This window comes from Odocoileus virginianus, chromosome 23, assembly GCF_023699985.2.
Source record: "Odocoileus virginianus isolate 20LAN1187 ecotype Illinois chromosome 23, Ovbor_1.2, whole genome shotgun sequence".
Classification (NCBI taxonomy): domain Eukaryota; kingdom Metazoa; phylum Chordata; class Mammalia; order Artiodactyla; family Cervidae; genus Odocoileus; species Odocoileus virginianus.
Genome location: NC_069696.1, coordinates 45356139 through 45380795, shown reverse-complemented (window position 1 = coordinate 45380795; position 24657 = coordinate 45356139). Strand labels below are relative to the sequence as shown.

The following is a 24657-nucleotide window of genomic DNA, read 5'->3' as shown; positions in this document are numbered from 1 at the left end:
CCAATACATTGGCCACCTGATTGGAAGAATTGACTCATTTGAAAAGACCCTGATGCTGGGAAAGATTGAAAGGTGGGAGGAGAAAGGGATGACAGAGGATGAGATGTTTGGATGGCATCACTGACTCGATGGACATGAGTTTGAGTAAACTCCGGGAGTTGGTGATGGACAGGGAGGCCTGGTGTGCTGCAGTCCATGGGGTCACAAAGAGTTGGACATGACTGAGTGACTGAACTAAACTGGAGGTGTTTTGCAACTATTATTACATAGTTTCATTAATGAAGTGAAGTTAAAGTTACTCAGTCATGTCCGACTCCTTGCAACCCCATGGACAATACAGTCCATGGAATTCTCCAGGCCAGAATACCGGGTGGGTAGCCTTTCCCTTCTCCAGGGGATCTTCCCAACCCAGAGATCAAACCCAGGTCTCTTGCATTGCAGGTGGATTCTTTACCAGCAGAGCCACAAGGGAAGCCCAGTTTCATTAATAGCATTCCTTATTTTCACCCTAAATCCTTCCTAAATATGTAGCTGCTATGAGTGACATTTTTATATGTTAGCTGTTTGTGTGTGAGCAACAAAGAAATGGGTGTGGGAAGTTGGAAACAATTTTTTAAATGCCCTTTATAATAATCATCAGAATTTTCTCACTAAACGTGACTTTTAGGAGTCACTCTAAACTGGGGATGTTCAGGACAAAAGAACTCTGTAGAAGAGTGACATGCACGATAATTTTAGATTCTACTCACATCACCACATCAAGGCAGTGATACTCTAGAATGTTTTGTAAATACATTACAGGTGACCTCCCTGTTAGTCTCCATAGGACCCAAGTAACAACCTGAGGCTATTACTGTTCTTAGAGCTTATTTCTTCTTAAGTCATCTTTCTAGAGTTAACCTTGAAGAATGAGAAATGAACCAACACTTTGCTGCTCAGATCTTGCCTGAAAAGAGAAAAGCTGATAATTTTTCCAATCAGCATACACATTGTGCATACAAGAATTATATAACCACATAGTTACAAATAATTGAAAAAAAGTGTTTAAAATCCTTTAAAAATTATGCAGTCAAGAAAAAGAAAAGGCAACAATCATTGTGTACAGCTATTTCTGTTACCGGCCCAACTTTAGACGCTTTTAATAGCTTTTAAAAGGATGAAGCAACTTAGCACACAATAGCATTTAAAGATTGCTACATATTTTTATACACACTGGAAGTGTTAGCTGCTCAATCACGTCCAACTCTGTGACCCCATGGATTGTAGCCTGCCAGGCTCCTCTATCCACTGGATTCTCCAGGCAAGAATACTGCAGTGGGTTGCCATCCCCTTCTCCAGGGGATGTTCCCAACCCAGGGATCAAACCCATGTCTCTTACGTCTCCTGCACTGGCAGACAGGTTCTTTATACTAGCGCCACCTGGGAAGCCCCTGATACACACACCACCATGTATATGATAGATAGCTAGTGGAAGGTGCTGTATAGCAGAGGGAGCTCAACTCAGGACTCTCTGATGACCTACAGGAATGGGATGGGGGCTCAACAGGGAGAGGATATACGTATGTTAGTTGCCCAGTCATATCTGACTCTTTGTGACCCCAAGGACTGTAGCCCGCCAGGCTCCTCTGTCCATAGAATTCTCCAGGCAAAATACTGGTGTGCATAGCCATTCTCTTCTCGAGGGGATCTTCCCAACCCAGGGATTGAACCTGTGTCTCCTGCATTGTGGGCAGATTCTTCACCATCTGAGTCAGGAGGAAAGACCAGCTATCTATACATACAGATACATGTAGCAGATCCACTTTGTTGTACAGCAGAAACTAACACAAATTTGTAAAGCAATTATATTCCAATAAAAAAGGTTACTATATGTTTAAACATTACTGAAGGAATGAATAAATGCCTTTGTATTTTCTCTGCAAGTCAAATCTAAGCATATCATAACCTAGAGCTTAGATTACACTGTAAACTGACTTTCTATTTCCTCTTCTACTTTCATTTGAAACAGGTCTTTTCCAGCCACATGTTGCCCTTTTCATTGTTCTATGGTGATACTAGATACTTTCTGCTAAGGCAGTATACCCTTCCAATAACTTCCTTCCAATAACTATGTCTTCTCCAAAAGTATCATTTTTTTTTCATTACAATCTATTATGTTATTGGATAGGTACTGTGGTGAAGTCATTCAGAGGGATATCTGTCCTCCATTTTCCATATATACGCCACTTCCTTAATAATTTCTACACACATTAACTGGATAGCTTTCAAAAAGAATAAAGCATGTGATGAAGTGCTACTTATTTAACACTCATTATGTATACAGTATATGGGGTCTACAAAACAAATACATAAAATAAAGACAGCTTTGTCCTTCCTTTATACCTTTATAAGGGAAGACACACTTACTTTAAAAGCTATAATGACTGGCCAAATGTGAAGAATGTCTTAAGAGAAGTGTCAATAACATGCTATGGGAATTCAGGGGAGAAAAAGTTTACCTAAGATTAGGGAAATCTATGAACTTAGTACTGAAAAATGATGATTCTGATGAGCCTTCAGGGAGAGGAGGGGATAACATAAGAAAGAAAAGACAAAAAACACCAGCATGAATGAAAATGAGTAGATGTCGGAGTTTGGCTGGAATATGAGAAAGGGAGGGGCGGCTTGAGAAGGTTAAGTCTCCAAGAGGCCTGAACACCAGGCTTAAACTCTAACTCTGTTCACTAAGCAATAGAGGCTTCCTCAGGGCGATGACAAAGTCAGGAAGAGTAAGCAAAGCTTAGTTTCTTCTGTCTTGTTTGTTTTGGAGGACTGGATAGGTGGGAAGGGGGGAAATTCCATATTTACTTCAGGCATCAAAAATCGGCACATTTTACCGGGAGTGGAAGGCAGGCAGCACACTGGATGAGTGTGGAGTGAGCCGTCAGGACAGCAGGGGGCGATTCAGTCATTTCCGAATAACCAAGACTCTTAGGTGGGGGGTTAAGTGAGACTTCTCGGGAGTTCGGTTCTTCAGAGCCACATAATTAACGGCCTCTATTTACAACCAATGCCTAGGGTTGCCGTGAAATCCTCTTTTTATCTCTAAAGACTGCCAAGTGTTTCCAGTATATAATAGTTCAGGAATTAAACCTTTGTTTCCTAGAGCTAGGCATCCCACTCGGCAGGGTGAGGGGATTTGGGAATTTTTTAAAATTAATTTACTTATTTTAATTGGAGGCTAATTACTTTACACATTGTGGTGGTTTTGGCCATACACTGACATGAATCAGCCACGGGTGTGCGTGTCCCCACTGTGCCCATTTCTAACCTCTGTTCAGAACACCCTCAGTACTAGGATTCCAACTGCTGGTGCTATGCGGCCCCCTAGTGCTCATAATGCAAACAGAGACTTCAGAACACCTTCAAATTAAGTGTGAAATCAATCAGCAGACCCTTAAAACAATAGCATTTTGAGGAAACAAAATGATACTGATGAAATATAAAAGATTCTGTTTTAATGAATTCATCTTGAATTATGATGCGGCAACTTTCAGAACACAGGCCTAGAAAAGTCTAAGCAATATTTGATAATAAAACTATTTTTCAAAATTATGATCTACATTATTATCATTGTATTTCACTTTTGATTTCCTGACTTAAACACTATTGTATCATCTATAACACTCAAAATATTAAAATTTTTAGAGAATAACACATTTTGATTAAGTCTTTTGTAAGGAGAGTTTACCACTTACATAATTTTTAGAAATAGATTTAAAAAGTGAGATTTTCCTCAAAAGCTGATTTATCATATGAAATATCATAATATTTAGTCTGTCTCATTATAACAACTTTCATATTTATAGTAACATTCTTCAATGGCTTTAACTGAGGAGACACCCTGGTGTTTAGCAGGCAGCTGAGAAACGTGTTACAAATTATTTCACAGTAATCTGAGTGCTCAAGTGTGCAAATACTATACCTTTATTTATTATGGGAACATTATTATTATATTTGGATCCTTGATCAGTTATTGTCTTCTACCTTACAACATGTAGACACATCTTATCTTCTAAAAGAGAATTTTCCTTGAATATATACATTGTCTTAATGAGTATTGCTTTTTATATCACTCATTAAATAATTTAAGGTAATTTTGTATACCAAATGAAGCTGCTCTTGATATCTCCAAAAGTAGCAGAAAATCACTGCCTTGGTTAGGTTAAAGCCCTTTCTTTAGTTCAAAAACATTTACCTGAGATTCTGACTTCTTCAAACCAAATGTACTTTTAGACTTATTCTAAAGTATACCATAAATCTGTCTAGAATCCATGAAAATATGAGGATAAGTGAATATATGTTTGCTTCTGGCTTGGCTGATAAACTACTTCTCTCTCTCTTTTTTTGTATTACTGTGGGTTTATATTTTCTATTAATTTTTTAAAAAATTTGGCATCTAAAAAATGAAACTACAATAAACTTTTAGCACTAAATGTATGTTCACAAATCATACACATTTACATTGACAATTGCTCCAGAGTATAAATTTGCATTAAAACAACTCATCAGATTCTATAAATACCCAATAACTATGATCGGGAATTGCATATATAAGATAACTTCAAAGTCCCACACACTCAGGCTAATTTTCATGGTGATTTTTCAGTCGCTATTATTAATTGCCACACTGGTTTCTGATATGGGGGAAAATCACTAAATTTCAAGCATAACCTTATGCTCTGAGACAACAGTGCAACATGTTTCAGAATCCTGTGGGTTGATGCCTCAGCACTACATATTCAGAGGAGAGAATTCAAAGACTATGACAGACTTGCATTCAACCTTCCTACGAACAATGGATAACACACATAACCTCTATGACCCTCAGTTTTCTCATGTGAAATCAGAGATGATACTCCTTATCTTTTAGAGTGTTAAGATTCTTTATGAAGAGAAGTATGTGAGAACCACAACACATAGTAGATGTCCAGCAAGTAGCAGTGATTGTTCTAATCAGCCTCAACCACAGTTTCAACACAGATGAAGGCCACCATGAGTCATGATATTGCTGCAACAATATTTATTTAAAGAGACTCTGAATAATGCATTATATTTAATTTCAGGTCAACTTACCAAGACAGGAGTACAAACCCTGACTTATCCAAGCTAATATGGCAAGAGTTATAAGGTCGCCAAAACTAGCAGCAATGGGTGTAGCAACATTATCAGGGTTTATACCAGTCTTCTTTGAACCAACGATAACCCCAACCATTATTATTCCTAGGAAAAAAAAAGTTCATTACTTTTTGTGCTATGGTTTAAAGAAAATCCATTCCCCTAAATACTGAAGTACATACACTAGACAAACAGCACATCAGTTCCCAGTAGGCTGCTTAGGTAAGCTGACTAAAGCAAACAAAACATTTTACTTGAATGTTTTGGTAAAGTGTCTTTCAACAAATTCCAAGCAGGGATCACAAAAGATGTGAGAAGTTCAGTGTTGCATTTAGAGACCTGAAAGGCTACTCTAAAATAACATTAAAGTTTCCAATTTAGTAACATGCATGTCTTGGATGTAATGTATTCATGTGTACAAAGCAAAGATTTTATTTTAACCCTCAAATAAAGTATGAAAATGTCAAAGAAAGGTGAGCCATATTTACACATATAGCAACTGAAAAGGAGGCCAACATTTGTTTACACAGTGGTAGCCAGAAATGCTTGCCCCGTTTTTTATTAAAAAGTGTTGAAGTATTAGGAAGAGAAGAGTAATTAAATTTTGAACATTGGAGGTCAGAATACAAGAAGCAGTCTTTGTAAAGGATATTCTTTAAGCCCAAAGGTTCTGACTATAAACTTACAACAACAGAAGATGAAAATGTGACTGGGTTCTTACACATTTAAATCCTCATATTCTTGAATATAGAAATGGGAGAAAAATGGTAACATCATATCCATACCATACTGGACAGATTTTCTCATGCCAACATGTTAAGAGGATGCAGTACAGAGAAAATTTAAGATTAGTTCATTTACATGCTAAGCATAAATTAAATCCTTGCTTAAGGTCACACAGCTTGTAACAGTGTTTTTCCTACTACTTGTAAGGCCAAAATTATTAAAAGTATACATTTTGTCTGGGTTCAATGCCTCAGATCTTATATTCTGGAGGCTTTTTCAACCTATGGACTTACCTTTCCCATAATATCATTATAAATAGAAAAACAAAACATAGCAGGAAAAACATTTAAATGTATATTATAATAATCATTCAAGATGTGATCATACAAAATTTTTTTTCAAAATTAGTACATTTAAAGATCAAGGTGGAAAGTTCTCCTATGGCAGAATGCTATCTATAATTTTTCAGCTGAAAACAAGTTATTTTGTCATCATGGACCAGTGAAAAGAGTTGGGAGACAAGAAATAGGTTTTAATTCTGATTTTTCTGTTAATAAGCTGATGAAATTGTACAAGCCACCTTACCTAAGTCAGTTTTCTCACCTACAAAACGTGGTTCAATAGCATCTGCTCTACATATATAAAGGTCAAGTTACTATAAAAGTGGAACACACATTATTCAAAAGAAAAGTGTAGACATATATTTTTAAAATCTGACTTTTAAAGTTTTAAAAATTCCAAGCAATACAGATAGTCGTTAGTCTGAAATTTTTTAAACAATTCTTTCTAAATGAAACTAGAGAGAAAACAGAAGCAAATGAGACTAAAGTAATAGTATTAATGCTTTAACACTTTTTCTTACCAGAAATCAATTTTCCAATAGCATAACTTCACTCTGCTTTACCCGTATTAACATCAGTCAATTCCAGTAATTCTATATAAAGACAAGATACTACCCTTGGTATAATTTGAGTACTAAAACAAAATGCTTGAAAATATTTTTGTAGTCAGATCTTAATTTTAATAAGAGCCTCTAAATTATTAGAAAAGAAAGTAAGTGAAGTCGCTCAGTTGTGTCCAACTCTCTACAACCCCATGGACTGTAGCCTGCCAGGCTTCTCCACCCACAGGATTATCTAAGCAAGAATACTGGAGTGGGTTGCCATTTCCTTCTCCAGGGGAATCTTCCCAACCCAGGGGTTGAACCCAGGTCTCCTGCATTGCAGGCAGACTCTTTATGGTCTGAGCCACCAAATTATCAGAATCTAGCCCCAAAAGTTACCTTCATGATATGAGATCACCTGATATGAGAATATTCCATTTTTAACCTTGCTGGTGATATAAAATGAGAAGATGACAATTATAAATAAAAATTAACAAGTCTTTATGATTATGATACCATAATAAGCTAGCTTTCTAGTGTGAAGTTCATATAAATAAACAATATAAAAATGGTATCCCAACTAAAAAACCTTCTGGCTCTTTAACATTCTATAGCTAACAATATGCTATGTTAGGCATATGGTTATACTTCTACTGCCACAGAAACAGTAAAGGAATTTTTTTTGAAATCTGAAACTTCAAAAAATTTTAACAGAGGGACAGCTTTTGAAATCTAGAATTCCTGGAATACTTGTTACTCAAATGACAAGCTAGGCAAATCTTCTGCATGATTTCCAGACAGGAGTTTCTCAATTAATTTAACTTACAGAGACAAATAAAATGTCTAGGTTATTTTCTGGTCTTGTTTGGGAGCTGTACCAGGGAACCTAAAGCCAGGACATAACACCTCAGAAAGCTTGCTCTGTATGCTAAGGTTTACATGTGATACATATAAATACATCTGAAATCAACTATTTGAAAAGTTGTAGATAACTTTTCTGTTTTTTTTTAAAATAATGAAAAATATCAGTTAAGTAAAAATGGCTAACGTGGAAAATGAATAATTAGAAAGTAGAGATTGCAAAGTAGACAATGACAAGTTTACTCACCCTGCAGGAGTGATGCAATGAAGGCGGTTGCTACACTGCTAGAGCACAAAAGTATGGAATGATCAAGATAGTATTTTCCCTCTGGAATCCAGCCCAATATAATTGCTGCCACGGCTGCGAGGAAGCCAACTACTGTTGCTTGAACCTTAAAAAAATATTTAATAAAATCCAACTGAATTATTCATTGAGAAAACACATTTTTTTATTTGCTGATGTCCACAGGCATCTAAGGAGCCAAAAGAAAGTATTATATATGGTAACTGAGCTGCCTTACCTTTTGAAGAAGCTACTACATTTTAGTTTTACTATTCCCTAAGCTAGTGGGTTCTCAAAGTGCCCTGATCTGGTAGCAGTAGGTATGGAATGGGGTTTAGGAATGTATTTTTAACAAGCATCCTAAGTGACTTTGGTGGTGAAATCCATAGATCATCTAAGAAAATACCAACCTTAAGACTGAAAAGTACCCAATCCATGTAGCTTAACTCTGACTCTTGAGGCAATATTGGCAGGAGACTGAATTCTATAATCAAATGATAAGGGTTTCATTCCTAGCTATACCACTTAATCTTGTGGTAAATTATTCAACAAGCATTAATTTAGGATCTACTATATACTTGGTGTTGGGCTACACAGCAGTCAAAACAAATTCATTCCCGGCTCTCACAGAGCTCCTGATCAACGGGAGAGGCAGACATTAAAAAATAACTTCACAAATAGCTATAAAAACTTCAGCTCCTAATCTGAAAAATGGTAATATTGAACATAGAAGGGTTATTTTTGTATTTAAATGAATTACATGAAGATATAAAGTACTTTCCACAGTGGTAACACAAAGCAACCCTGAAAAAAAAAAAAAGCAACTAAAAAAAGTCACACTGACTGTGAACTCTTAGAATCACATTAGACGAATGCTAGAACCAGAAGAAACCCTAAAGGCACCTCTAGTTCACTTATTCTTAATTGTGTTTGTGTCATGGACTCCTTTGACAATCTGGTGAAAGTTTTATAGATACTTCTCTCCATGAAAACACAAATGCAGTAAAAATTTTGAGCAGAATTTCTGTGTGCTCAAAGACTCTCTGAAGTTAATCCACAAACTGAAATCCAGGGCTCTAGGTGAAAAACCCAAGTATTCTGATTTTGTCATAAAGTAATTAGCCTCCAACTAAAAAAAAAAAAAAAAAAAAAAGGAAATGCCAGGCTAGAAAGTCCAGATATCCTGGACTCCATCCACAGATCTTTCACTGCAGCATATTTAGTGCTGACAGTCAAGCTGCAATCATCACTATGCTAGTACCAGCTGTTAAGATATTTGAGCATTCTGATCCTAGTTCAGTTCAGTTCAGTCACTCAGTCATGTCTGACTCCTTGCGACTCCATGAATCGCAGCACACCAGGCCTCCCTGTCCATCACCAACTGCCAGAGTCTATCCAAACCCATGTCCATTGAGTTGGTGATGCCATCCAACATCTCATCCTCTGTCGTCCCCTTCTCCTCCTGCCTACAATCTTTCCCAGCATCAGGGTCTTTTCCAATGAGTCAGTTCTTCACATTAGGTGGCCAAAGTACTGGAGTTTCAGCTTCAACCTCAGTCCTTCCAATGAACACCCAGGACTGATCTCCTTTAGGATGGACTGGTTGGATCTCCTTGCAGTCCAAGGGACTCTTAAAAATCTTCTCCAACACCACAGTTCAAAAGCATCAATTCTTCAGCGCTCAGCTTTCTTTACAGTCCAACTCTCACATCCATACATGACTACTGAAAAAACCATACCCTTGACTAGATGGACCTTTGTGGACAAAGTAATGTCTGATTCTGGTTAGTAAATAATATATGTAAAAGTGGTAAAATTAATAATTTAAATTCTAATACTGTGACTCCAAAGTTTTTCTTAGAAATAAAATGCAGAGTTTTTGTTTCTTGGAAATGAAATACAGAAGTAGGGAGCCTATGGAAGACATTGTAACACACACACAGCTGAGATAAAGAAGTCCTATTCTGTAAGCCTACAAAGGAAACACCCAATTGTACCCAAGAGAAGAGCAAACTCCAGGTTAAGGAGTAGCTGGGGAGCTTAACAGGAGGCATGGGCCTAAATAGACGTGAACGCAGGATACATCTGTCCTGGTGAGGGAATGACTCTTCAATGAGACCGGGGACTCTGGGGTTCCCAATAAATAAATAAATAAATACCTACTTTATTTGACAATTTATGGACAGGTTGAGGTGGCCACTGTGTGCAACTGTGAAGAAATTCTGTGATGGTCATCCGCTTGGGATCCCATTTAATAGTCAGAAGAACACGCACCCCAGCTAATGCCAGCATGAGGTGCCTCTGACCTTCTCAACCCTCCCCACCCATCCCCTCCACAGCCAGCCTCAAGTCAGAGGAGCACAACCAGCGCACCCTACTCCCCCAGCCAGCCGTCTACTGCCGCACAAGCTGGAGCAGATGAAGCTTCAGAGACAGAACTACTGTCACCCCCAAACTGGCCTTGTTTTCTTCTCCCCTCTGCTTTTGTCTACAGGTAACTGAACTCCAACCAGTTGCTGCCTCACTGGCTTATACCAACTGGGTCCTGATGAGCCCAAGTGGGGGTCCCCGTTTCTCATGCATCCTTGGTGGAGTGAGACAAAGACACAGACTTCAGGCTGTAGCAACTATTATGATAGGATCAGTGAAACCCCAGCCATCTCCAGCTCTCATCCTGACCAACAGTTATGGAAAGAGAGGATGGCAAGGGAAGGGCGGAGACTAAGAGTGAAAGGAAAAGTTAAAAGCAGAGATGGGAACTTCCCTGGTGGTCCAGTGGTTAAGAATCTGCCTGCAAATGCAGGGGACAGGGGCCCCATCCCTGATCTGGGAAGATCCCACATGCTGATGAGCGACTAAGCCCATGAGCCACGACTACTGACGTCTGCACCCCTAGAGGCTGTGCTCTGCAAGAGAACCCATCAAAGCGCGTGCACCGCAACTGGAGAGGAGCCCCCACTGGCTGTAAATAAAGAAAGCCCACACAGCAGTGATGACCCAGCACAGCCAGAAAGAGATAAACCAAAATGTTTTAAAAAAGATGAGCGCCTCGTTAGAAAATAAAACAAAAGCAGAGGTGGAAAATTATTAGAATAATTTATAGTCTAACTCATTACTTAGTAAGAGTAAACTCTTAGGGTATTTAAAGAATAAAATAGAATATATTTTCAAATTTTCATTTATATATTAATCTATAAATAGCCTACTGGTTGTTGGATATATTGGTTATTACTCCAGCATAGATTCCTACAGTTTCAAGCTGAAAAGGATCTTGGGTATCTCTAGTGCAATGCTATGGAAATGAAGAGGAAAATGAAACATAGAAGAAAGGCTAAATTAACAAGCATTATATAGCTGGTGATTGCTAGAGCTGAGACTAGATTTCAAGCTTTCTTACTTCTAATTTTGTGGTCTTAGAAACACAGATACCTTTTAAAAGCCTATATCCCAAAATTGCTTTTATTTCTTTGTCTTTGAACATTACATGGAATTTCTTTTCCGCAACCATGTTCTCAACATTATGTCTGAGTTGAACTAACATTAAAATTAGTTGAGCCAGACTTCTCCAATGGTCCAGTGGTTAAAACTCTGTACTTCCAATGCAGGGGGCACAGGTTTGATCCCTAGCAGGGGAACTAAGAACCCACAATGCAGCACAGTGCAGCCAAATAAAAAAAAATTTTTTTAAATTAGTAAGCACTTCATAAACTCAGGTTTGCTAAGGAGGTGCTAGGGGGTTGCAGTCTTGTGTCTTGGGGATAGCAGCAGGTAGTGGGAGAGAAAGAGCTATTTCCCTGAGATTAGAAAGACCTGTAGATAATCTATATATAATTGACAATTTAATGTGCTCATTTTATTAACACTGATAATATTAAGAAATTAAGGAAAATTCAGCTTACACATCCTATCACATAAAAAAAGAGCAAAGTTTAATTAGAGGATTTACTTTAAAAAAAGTCAAAGAAAAACAGCACCTAAGCAATGAAGTGCTACATATTTATTTGTACACATATTAACTCAAATTCTTGGAGAAGGCAATGGCACCCCACTCCAGTACTCTGGCCTGGAAAATCCCAGGGACGGAGGAGCCTGGTGGGCTGCAGTCCACGGGGTCGCTAAGAGTCGGACACGACTGAGCGACTTAACTTTCACTTTTCACTTTCACGCACTGGGGAAGGAAATGGCAACCCACTCCAGTGTTCTTGCCTGGAGAATCCCAGGGATGGGGAGCCTGGTGGGCTGCCGTCTGTGGGGTCGCACAGAGTCGGACACAACTGAAGCGACTTAGCAGCAGCAGCAGTAGCAGTAACTCAAATTCTGGCTCTATTACACATGGGAGAAAATATTTTTTATATTTACTCTATATTTTGTATGTTATACATTTTCCATATTTAGAAAAATATGATGTTTCTAGAAAAAGAAAACTTTCAGAAGTTATCCATTTATTCTATCATTTGTTCATAAATATATGTGTGTGTATACCCATATACATATCACTTACCTGTTTTAAAGCCAAGTTGCCAATTATTAGGTTCCACTTTTCAATGGGTGAATCCATCTTCCCAATGTTTACCTGTTAAAATGAACATTTTCATGTATCACTGAATAAGCTACATGTCCTCTATTCTGCTAAAACAGCATATTAAGTATTAAAGCCAAAAACAACCCTTTAGTATATCTGATGAGCTTATACTGCACATTAACTATAATTCTAAATTCACTACAAGTCTTGCATCTCACATTCAGCTTGCCTGAGATGTTTAGAAAAAAAAGTTTTTAACTTAATTACTAGCTCAAAAGAACCAGTGGACTGGTTAGTACTGTCCACCTGTCCTCCATTATCTTACAACTAACATCAAGTGTCATCCTAATATGTTAAATTTTGTCTACTGAGGCCCAACATAAATAATTACACAATTTTGAGATGCTAGCATTTAATTCAACATCATGAAACTTATGCATTGACCAAATAACCAGATGTAAATAAATAATTCATATTACATAATTTATATTTGAGTCATAATTGAGTCAAAATTATCAATAAAAAACTCATGTTGTTCACATATGAATGTTGATAATGTATCTCTCTATTAAAATGTATATATCTGTTGACTAAATGGAAGAATATTCTCCAAAAATTAATATTTTATTCACACATTCAATTGCTCTGTAAGCTAAATCATACTTTTCAACAACTTAGGATTCAAAAAACATATATCCAAATCTGACAGTTTTTCTAATGCAGTCATTTGGAAAGCAATAAGCAATCATTATTAAAAATTCACTGAGCCAAGTTTCAATTATTTATCATATGGTTGGTTATTGAAGACAGATGAAAGGGTAAAGTAGCAGATACATAAGGGTAATTATTTATGGGTAGTTAATCATGGACAAACTACAGTTTAGCTCACTGGTTTCAAACCAACAGGTTAAGTGCCACATCAACATTTCCTGTTTCAATCTGGAAAACAGATTCTGTTCTCTAACTTCACTCTTGACTGTTGTCTCAAAGTATCAAGCAAATGCACATATTAAGATTTCTCAGTGTTTCACAATAATTATTCTTGCTCTCTTTACTTGTATTATTTCCTTCCTAAGCCCAGAAGTCTGAATTATTCATAAAACTTGTGTTTGTAGCTCTGGGTCTCTGCTCTAGTGAGTAAAGTATAAGCCATGTTTAAACAGTGGACCTATCTCAGGTTTAGTGTTCAAGAAACAGGTATAAAGAAATTCGTGTTATTTGTAATAAGTTTTAGAAAGATGTCTACAGGTATAGGATACAATCTAAAATGATTCCATGAAAAAGTACAAGATGTCAAGACTTCAGAACCCCTTGATGATCAATGGAGACACATTCATTACAGTCCAGGAAAACAAAATAAGTAAACAAATAAGAAAAACTGGTTTGAGAAGCTTCATTTGTATTCTTTGCTTCCCCTCAGTGGGTCTTACAGATGCTAACAAGAGTATTAGAATAATCAACGTTAACAAAAAATTTGTAAGGAAAGTCTAGCTATAAATTTTAAAAGGAGTTAAGAAAGTTATGACCAACCTACACAGCATATTAAAAAGCAGAGACATTACTTTGCCAACAAAGGTTCGTCTAGTCAAGGCTATGGTCTTTCCAGTGGTCATGTACGGATGTGAGAGTTGGACTGTGAAGAAAGCTGAGCGCTGAAAAATTGATGCTTTTGAACTGTGGTGCTGGAGAAGACTCTTGAGAGTCCCTTGGACTGCAAGGAGATCCAACCAGTCCATCCTCAGGGAAATCAGTCATGAGTGTTCATTGGAAGGACTGATGTTGAAGCTGAAACTCCAATACTTTGGCCACCTGATGCGAAGAGTTGACTCATTGGAAAAGACTCTGATACTGGGAGGGATTGTAGGCAGGAGGAGAAGGGGACGACAGAGGATGAGATGGTTGGGTGGCATCACCGACTGGACGGGCATGAGTTTGGATAAACTCTGGGAGTTGGTGATGGACAGGGAGGCCTGGTGTGCTGCGATTCATGGGGTCGCAAAGAGTCGGACACGACTGAGCGACTGAACTGAACTGAGGAAATATTTAGATGGTTATTTAAAATGGGAGAAATAAAAAATAAATAAATAAAATGGGAGAAATAAAATGGACATTTATGTGATGAAAACAAGATTTGATATTACTACACTGTGCTGTGCTGTGCTCAGTCCCTTCAGTCTATCTGACTCTTGGTGACCCTATGGACTGTAGCCCACCAGGCTCCTCTGTCCACAGAACTTTTCAGGCAAGAATACTGGAGTGGGTGGCCATGCTCTGCCCAGGGGATCTTCCCAACCCAGGGATCGAACCCACATCTTCCTGCATCTCCTGCATTGCAGGTAGATTCTATACTGCTGAGCCACTGGGGAACCCTCTTACTATACTACCCTAAGGTTAAATGGGCCAAAAGGGACCCCTCCCACTAGCCCCTAATATTAAAAGCCAAACAAGTCTTTTCTACTTACCCCAGTTTTAAAATATATATATTTAAGGGGCTAGAAATATTTACCCTGAGATATATGACTAGCAATTATTTGGGGCAACAGTTAGGCCAAAGAGCATGACCTCCTCGGCTTAACCCCACTCTGGGGATTCCAGAACTCTTAAGTAGGTAAAATGGACTGGAAACGAAACAAAGACTTCTAAACTCTTCCTCTAAGATCAAAGATTGTTAACGGGATCCCAGTGAAAACTAAAGTTAAAGGTGGGCTTCCCAGGTGGCGACAGTGGTAAAGAATCCGCCTGAAAACACAGGGTATGTACGAGACACAAGTTCGATCCTCGGGCTGGGAAGATCCTCTGGAGTAGCAAATGGCACCCCACTCCAGTATTCTTCCATAGACAGAGGGGCCTGGTGGGCGACAGTCCACGTAGCTGCAAAGAGTAAGACATGACTGAGCAACTGCACACAGGAGAAGATCAGGAGGTGAGAGCTCTCACCCAGGTCAGAATGGCCATCACTAAAAATTACAAATAACAATGCTGGAGAGGGTGTGGAGAAAAGGGAGCCCGCTTACACTGCTGGTGAGAATGTATACTGGTACAGTCACTATGGAGAATAGTACCGAGGGACCTCAAAAAACTAAATATAATTACCATATGATCTAGCAATCCCATTCCTGAGCATATATCCAGGCAAAATTATAATTTGAAAAGACACATGCACCATTATGTTTATAGCAGCACTATCCACAATAGCCAAGACAGGGAAACAACCTAAATACATGTCTATTGACAGATGAATGGATAAAGGAGATCTAACGGACTGGGAACAAGTCAAAAAAAAAAAAAAAAAGAAGAAGATCTAACGGAACACTACTCAGCCATGAAAAAGGATAAACTAATGCCATCTGCAGCAACATGGATGCAACTAGAGATGATCATACTAAGTGAAGTAAGTCATACAGAGAAAGATAAATACTATAATATCCCTCATATGTTGAATCTAAAATACAATACAAATGAACATATCTATGAAACAGAGACTCATAGACCAGAACAGACTTGCGGGTGCCGAGGGGAAAGGAGTATGGGGTGGGGGGGTGGATTTGGAGTTTGGAATTAACAGTTACAAACTATTACATATAGAATGGATAAACAATAAGAGAACTATATTCAATATCCTATAATAAACCATAATGAAAAAGAATATGAATAAACAATGAGAAAAATTATGATTCTATTTATATGAAGTTCTAAAAATAACTGAAAGACCAGAGATTACTTGAGGTCAGAGGGATTACCTGGCAGCTGAAATTAACAGCAAAAGCACATCAGGGTGAGAAAAATGTTCTGTACATTGTTGATGGTGGTAGATACACATTTAATATATTAGTCAAAACTCATCAAATCATACAGTTAATATGTATGTATATTATTAAATATAAACTATACTTCAATAAATTTAGCTTTTATAAAGATAATTTCATACAACAGCAACTGCTTTTATGCTCTTCAATAATATTTCTATTCCCGCTACCTGGTTTGGTCAAGTATTAAAATTTTTACCATATGTAGTACACTAATATATCATATGTACATTTAACAAAAAGATCTTAATGACTCAGAGAACCACAAAGGTGTGATCACTCACCTAGAGCCAGACATCCTGGAATGTGAAGTCAAGTGGGCGTTAGGAAGCATCACTACAAACAAAGCTAGTGGAGGTGATGGAATTCCAGCTGAGTTATTTCAAATCCTAAAAGATGATGCTCTGAAAGTGCTGTGCTCAATATTTCAGCAAATTTGGAAAACTCAGCAGTGGCCACAGGACTGGAAAAGGTCAGTTTTCATTTCAATCCCAAAGAAAGGCAGTGCCAAAGAATGTTCAAACCACACAACTGCACTCATTTCACATGCCAGCAAAGTAATGCTCAAAATTCTCCAAGCTAGGCTTCAACAGTAGGTGAACCAAGAACTTCCAGATATTGAAGCTGGATTTAGAAAAGGCACAGGAACCAGAGCTCAAACTGCCAACATCTGTTGGATCATAGAAAAAGCAAGAGAATTCCAGAAAAACATCCACTTCTGCCTCACTGACTACACTGAAGCCTTTGACTGTGTGGAGCACAAACTGTGGAAAACTGAGGAAAATTATTAAAGAGATGGGAATACCAGACCATCTCACCTGCCTCCTGAGAAACCTGTATGCAGGTCAAGAAGGAACAATTAGAAATTGACATGAAACAACGGACTGCTTCCAAACTGGGAAAGGCGTACGTCATGGCTGTATATTGTCACCCTGTTTATTTAACTTATATGCAGAGGACACCATGTAGACTGTCAGGCTGGATGAAGCACAAGCTGGAACCAAGGTTCCAGGGTTGCTGGGAGAAATACCAATAACCTCAGATATGCAGAAGACACCATCCTAATGGCAGAAAGCAAAGAGGAACTAAAGAGACTCTTGATGAAGGTGAAAGAGGAGAGTGAAAAAGCTGGTTTAAAACTCAACATTCCAAGAAAGGAAGATCATGGCATCTGGTCCCATCATTCCATGGTAAATAGATGGGAAAACAATGAAAACGGTGACAGATTTTATTTTCTTGGGCTCCAAAATCACTGCAGATGGTGACTGCACCCATGAAATTAAAAGACGCTTGCTCCTTGGCATCTGGTCCCATTACTTCATGGCAAATAGATAGGTAAACAGCAGAAACAATGGCTGACTTTATTTTTCTGGGCTCCAAAATCACTGCATATGGTGATTGCAGCCATGAAATTAAAAGACTCTTTCTCCTTGGAATCAAAGTTATGACCAACCTAGAAAACATATTAAAAAGCAGAGACATTACTTTGCCAACAAAGGTCCATCTAGTCAAGGCTATGGTTTTTCCAGTGGTCATGTATGGGTGTGAGAATTGGACTATAACGAAAGCTGAGAGCTGAAGAATTGATGCTTTTGAACTGCGGTGTTGGAGAAGACTGTTGAGAGTCCCTTGGACTGCAAGGAGATCCAACCAGTCCATCCTGAAGGAGATCAGTCCTGGGTGTTCATTGGAAGGACTGATGCTGAAGCTGAAACTCCAATACTTTGGCCACCTGATGCGAAGAGCTGACTCACTTGAAAAGACCCTGATGCTGGGAAAGATTGAGGGCAGGAGGAGAAGGGGGCGACAGAGGATGAGATGGCTGGATGGCATCACCGACTCAATGGACATGGGTTTGGGTGGACTCCGGGAATTGGTGATGGACAGGGAGGCCTGGTGTGCTGCAGTTCATAGGGTCGCAAAGAGTTAGACACGACTGAACGACTGAACTGAACTGAACTGCTCTGTAGAAGAAAAGCTATGACAAACCTAGACAGCATATTAAAAAGCAGGGACATTACTTTGCCAAGAAAGGTCCATCTAGTCAAAGCTATGGTTTTCCCAGTAGTCATGTATGGATGTGAGTTGCATCATAAAGAAGGCTGAGCAATGAAGAATTGATGCCTTTGAACTCTGGTGTTGGAGAAGACTCTTGAGAATCCCGTGGACTGTAAGATCAAACCAGTCAACTCTAAAGGAAATCAACCTTGAATATTCATTGGAAGGACTGATGCTGAGCTGAAGCTCCAATACTTTGGCCACCTGATGCAAAGAACTGACTCATTGGAAAAGACCCTGATGCTGGGAAAGATTGAAGGTGGGAGGAGAAAGGGACAACAGAGGACGAGATGGTTGGATGGCCTCATCAACTTAAGGGACGTGAGTTTGAATAAGCTCTGGGAGATGGTGAAGGACAGGGAAGCCTGGCATGCTTCAGATCATGGGGTCGCAAAGAGTCAGACATGACTGAGCAACTGAACAACAATGACGACACCAATGTTTAACATCATTATATAGTCAGATATCCAAGACTCAATTTATGATGTCTTCAACCTTTTTCCTCTTATTTTTTCTAATTGAATAATTTCTACTGATTTATCTTCAAGTTCATGAATTCTTTCTTCTGCTCTCACCAATCTGATACATTCACTCATTAAGACACATTTGTTTAATTCTTTGAACATTTTTTCCGTTAGTTCTTTGAACACATTTATATTAGCTGCTTTGGAAGATTTTGTTAAATCCAACATCTGCACCCACTTTGAGTCACTTCCTGTTGACTGAATATGAATCACACTTTTGGGTTTGGTTTCTTTCCACTAGTGATTTCAGTCAAAAACTAGACAGTATAATAATGTGTTGTAATAACTCTGGATAATGTTATGTTCTGCTGAGGATAACTGGATTTTCCTTCTAATAGGCAGTTAATTGGTCTACACTCAAACTGCAAACCACCATCTCTCCCACAAGGTGCAGCAGTTCATATCTCTGCTTGGTTCTTTTGGCTACCAACTACTGCTTTTTACCTGAGCTTTTGAGGAGGGTCTCTCCTGCACCTATGTAGTTTAATGGTCAGCCAAAGATTTGGACAGAATTAATGCTCAGATTTGGGGGCTCATCCTCTCTGCAGTTCTCTTGCTGCTGGGATTTCCCCATAAGTTTCCACCTGCTCTGTCAGCTTCAAGCTCTGTTATCTGATAATTCATGCCACCAAAACTTCAATTTTCTGCCACTATGGGTATGCATAGTAACAGAAGGCACTTAGTCAAAAAATGCAAAAACTCAGATTTTGTCCAGTATGCCTTTCAAGTATAGGATGCTCCACAGTTTTGCCTACTTTTCTTCTTTTTTTCTTTTGCCAGACTCCTTGAACTTTGCCACCTCAATTTGGGAAGACTATGGGTTTTCTACCACATGAGATTAGAGAATTCCATCGAGAAAAAGAAGCCACCAATTTTGCCATTCTTACCCACTGCAGTTATGGTCTCTTAAGGGTAAACTCTAGTTCCTATTTGGTTTTGTAGGCTTTCAATAATCTACAAATAATTTATTGTCCAGATTTTACAACTGTTATTCTCTGAAAAGGTTCACTCAACCACTTTATTCTGTCATTAACTGAATTGGAAACACTATTAGAATGTTACATGCTTGAAATATTTGATAATAAAACTTAATATGCTAAAACACACACACACCCTAATATCTTTCTGAATGTACAGGGGTGAAGCATATGCTTATAATCTTGATTGTGATGATGGTTTTGCAGGTACATACTATGTACTGAAACTCATCAAACTGAAGACTGAATTTGTCTGGTTTCTTGTGTGTTGATTATACCTCAAAAAAGCTACAAAGAAGAGGAGAGAGTTTAAAAATCTAGTTGATTAAAACAGTTCTTGATTAAACTTAAGCAATTCCACTCCACAAAATTATGACTATGGGTTAGTAGTTATAACTTAAGAAACATATCTTAAAATTAAGAACTCTTAATAATAGGAATATACACTCTTACTTGTATCTAACAGTGAGGGATGACAATAAAACATAAAATTTAAAATTATGCCAAATGTAGGAAAAAATACTGACTGTAACAGTACCTACATTATGTCAGTTATTAATGTCAATATTGGGGACTTAATTTTTTTAATTTAAAGTTTTACAGTTTGAATGGAAAGTCTAATGTAAAATTATTATGGAAAGAGGTTTTTTCCAACTTCATGTGCCTTCACTGGAATGTAAGCTCAAAGAAGGCAGGAACAGTTTCCAGTTTGTTTATTTCAGATTCCCTAGCACACGGAGCACTGCTTGGCATACAGAAAAGGCTCAAAAAATTTTTCAATTAATGAATTTAAAAGGTAGAATGTTTCAACATAACTTCAGAGAACCAAGGTTTGAGGCAACAAAAATAGCAATGTGCTCCCAGAAAATAGTTTTAAAAGCTTTAAAAAAAAAAACCAAAACCTACTATCATTAGGACAGTGAATATCATTCCTGACACTTCAGCATTCAGAAGCAGAAAATTTTAGACCTCAGATAACAGAACTTAAACTCAGTAATTTATAGAATCATCGTATTTGGTTTACTTTTCAATTACAGACTACTGTTAAATATTTATAAGAATATACTATATAAGAATATTTATAAGAATATACTATAACATATATCTATGGTTGAAAAGATAAAAATCTAGGAAAAATTATTCGAGTTAATCATTATACCTTTAGAGATAAATTTTGACTAAAGTAAGGAGGGCGCGATAAAGTCGATTTGGATTCACTGTTATGAAATCTCCTTGTTGAAACAGGAAATCTATTTTACTGGAATATCTCTTTTATCTGTGAACATTTAATCTTTAGCTTTATAAAATAACAAATTTTATATACAACTGACCTTCAACAGATTGGGTGAGCAGGCTGTATCTGATATCTTGTGTTTTAAATTCTCTATCTAAGCTCATTTAACCTATTTCTACTGCAGACAATCATGAAAATAAGAAAAGATTTTCATGGAGCAAAAGACTGAAGTCATCACGGACTAGCCATCTACAGCTGTAATGATTTTTACTCCTACTTTCACAAACGAAAATAAATAGAACATAGAAAAATTGTAAAATGTATAGAAGAATTATATTTTGACCATAGATGGAAAAGGTGACTTTCAAACAGTGCTTGTTCTAAGTTAAAAAAAAATTATACTCGTCCAATTGCCGGGAGAAATATCAATAACCTCAGATATGCAGATGACACCACCCTTATGGCAGAAAGTGAATAGGAACCAAAAAGTCTCTTGATGGAAGTGAAAGAGGAGAGTGAAAAAGTTGGCTAAAGTTCAACATTCAGAAAACTAAGATCATGGCATCTGGTCCCATCACTTCATGGGAAATAGATGGGGAAACAGTGGAAACAGTGGCTGACTTTATTTTTTGAGGCTCCAAAATCACTGCAGATGGTGATTGCAGCCATGAAATTAAAAGACGCTTACTCCTTGGAAGGAAAGTTATGACCAACCTAGAGAGCATATTAAGAAGAAGAGACATCACTTTGCCAACAAAGGTCCATCTAGTCAAGGCTATGGTTTTTCCAGTGGTCATGTATGGATGTGAGAGTTGGACTGTGAAGAAAGCTGAGTGCTGAAGAATTGATGCTTTTGAACTGTGGTGTTGGAGAAGACTCTTGAGAGTCCCTTGGACTGCAAGGAGATCCAACCAACTGCAAAGGAGATCCAACCAACTGCAAAGGAGATCCAACCAACTGCAAAGGAGATCAGTTCTGCGTGTTCATTGGAAGGACTGATGCTGAAGCTGAAACTCCAATACTTTGGCCACCTGATGCGAAGAGCTGACTCGTTTGAAAAGACGCTGATTGTGGGAGGGATTGGGGGCAGGAGGAGAAGGGGGCGACAGAGGATGAGATGGCTGGATGGCATCACTGACTCGATGAACATGAGTTTGAGTAAACTCCGGGAGTTGGTGATGGACAGGGAGGCCTGGCATGCTGTGATTCATGATGTCACAAAGAGTCGGACATGACTGAGCAACTGAACTGAACTGAACCTTCTTCCTGGAACCAGGGAGTACAGTTAGCAGTCTGCTACAACATCCCAATTATAGACAACAGGCAACCAAATTAAGGTGGTGGCAGGTGGGGCATAAGAGAAAATGATGAGGATTTCATAGGTGAAACTGACAGACTAGTCAATAAGTAGATAGAGGGTAAGTGATTGTAATGAAAATCAACTGACAAAACAGACAGAAACCTGTCTGTCTTACTTGTTAGAGTAAGAGAAGACAATGCATTTAGTTTTGAAACTAAACTGCAGTGAGTGGTGCAGATAGTTGAAAATTTCAGCTTGGGAGTCAGCAAAGAAACCAGAAATACAAATCTGAGAATCAGTAATGTGCTAGCAGTGGTGGACTGCAATTATTGATGGAGAACATGGAAGACAAGGTGCTGAAACTTCAAGGAAACCTCACATCCACAGAATGAGCAAAGAAGGAGTAAGAAGAAGCAGTGAAAGAGGTGAGGGGTAGCACAGTGTGGGGTCTCAAAGTCAAGAGTAATAGAAATTTCAGGTAGGCTGTTTCAGAACAGTCAGTGAAGAGCCTCTAGAAGGTGAGGCTTTGGAGGTTGTGTTGTTAAGCAGTCATTACCTTAGAATTGTTTTAACAGCAAACAGGGCTTCCCTGGTGGCTCAGATGGTAAAGAATCTGCCTGCAATGTGGGAGACCCAGGTTCAAACCCTGGGTTGGGAAGATCCCCTGGAGAAGGGCGTGGCAACCCACGCTAGTATTCTCGTCTGATGAATTCCATGGACAGAGGAGCCTGGTGGGCTACATGGGGTCACAAAGAGTCAGATATGACTGGGGGACTAACACACACACAGCATCAGGGCTGGACTACAAGTTATAAGGATTCTCCAGTACTCTGCCAGAATGGCAGTATTCTACCTTGGAAACTTGAAGTCAGATTCTCTTAAGCAATTAAAATATCACAAGCTAGATGAACACCATCTAGTCATGTCATCCATGTCATCTAAGCTTGATGCCACAAGTGACTACTTTTCTATCAGTCTAATTTGGCTAGTTTTACCCCTCTCAAATTTAGAGAACATTTCAAGCCGTTAATTTAGTTAATCCATCAGCCAATTCTGTCAAGTCCCCCTAGAAAATGGGTTTTGGACTCCAACTATGTCTCACTACATCCTCTGGTAGCTCCCAACCCATTCCAAGCCAACCTCATTTCTAGTCTGCAGTATTATTGCTGTGGACTCTGAACTTGTCTCCCTGCTTTAATTCTTGGCCTCCTACTGCTCTGTCGCAACACAAGAGTCAAAATAATCTGTTAAAAATATCTATCAGATCACATCACTCAACTGCTCAAAATCTTCCAAAGGCTTCCCATTCACATGACAGCCAAAGTCCTCACAATGACCCACCAGGCGATCTCGCACCCTGAGACTTCCCCCTTCTCTCACTGGGTCCCGACCGTATTGGCCTCCATGCCCTTCATTTAACATGGTGGTTCTCAAACTCTGATGTGTATCAGAATCATCTGGAAAGACTGTTCAAATACACATGGTAAGCCGCACCCCAGAGTTTCTGACTCAGCAGCTTTGGAGTGGGGCTGAGAACTTGCTGTTCTAACAAGATGCTAACACTAATGCTCAGAAGACCACATTGTGAGAACTACTGATCTAACAGTGACCCTGCCTCGGGCCCTGGCAATACCTGGGACGTGTCATCCTACCTCTAATAGCCTCAAAATATAAAACTGAACAAATCAGTAGATGGAAAAGTAGTAACTCATGACATCAAGCTATAATAACATGGTTTATTCATCTGTTTATGGTATTTTAATTGCTTAGAGAACTGAATAATCCCTTTAGTTCATGACTCAGATATCTTATAATCAGTGACACAGTTCTTGACCTATGGAAGACAGCAACTCCACCCCAGTCTCCCCCATGAAAGGCCCAGCTAAATGACCCTGCAGTAAAGACCATGTGCTGAGCTTCTATTCAGCTTTGGAGTTCTCCTGTCTTAAATATGAACAGAAAAATAAATATGAGACATATGATAAAAAGTTCTCATATAAAATATAGTGACAACAAATGAAGTTCAAATAAAAAGATGAAATTCAGCTTTAACGGTAATGGGTGCACGTGTGCTAAGTCGCTTCACTGAGTCGTGTCCGACTCTTTGTGACCCCACGGGCTGCAGCCCGCCAGGCTGCTCTGTCCATGGGGTTCTCCAGGCAAGAACACTGGAGAGGGCTGCCCTGCCCTCCTCCAGGGGATCTTCCCCTCCCAGGGATCAAACCCGCGTCTCTTATGTCTGGTACACTGGCAGGCAGGTTCCTCACCAGCAGCACCACCTGGGAAGCCCTTAATGGTAATAATGGTCAAATTAAACAACTTAACT

The 24657-nt window shown here is 38.7% G+C and overlaps 1 protein-coding gene across 4 annotated transcripts in view; it reads right to left on the bottom strand.

Annotated features, from left to right (window-relative positions):
- SLC41A2 (solute carrier family 41 member 2) overlaps nucleotides 1–24657 on the bottom strand; it is a 129954-nt gene that overhangs the window by 47496 nt on the left and 57801 nt on the right. For all 4 annotated transcript variants that reach the window (XM_070454022.1, XM_070454021.1, XM_070454024.1 and 1 more), the window contains exons 5-7: nucleotides 12412–12483; nucleotides 7875–8019; nucleotides 5116–5262 (exon numbers count right to left, since the gene is read on the bottom strand). In XM_070454022.1, the coding sequence (XP_070310123.1) occupies nucleotides 5116–5262; nucleotides 7875–8019; nucleotides 12412–12483 (364 nt within the window). The remainder of the gene's footprint in view (nucleotides 1–5115; nucleotides 5263–7874; nucleotides 8020–12411; nucleotides 12484–24657) is intronic.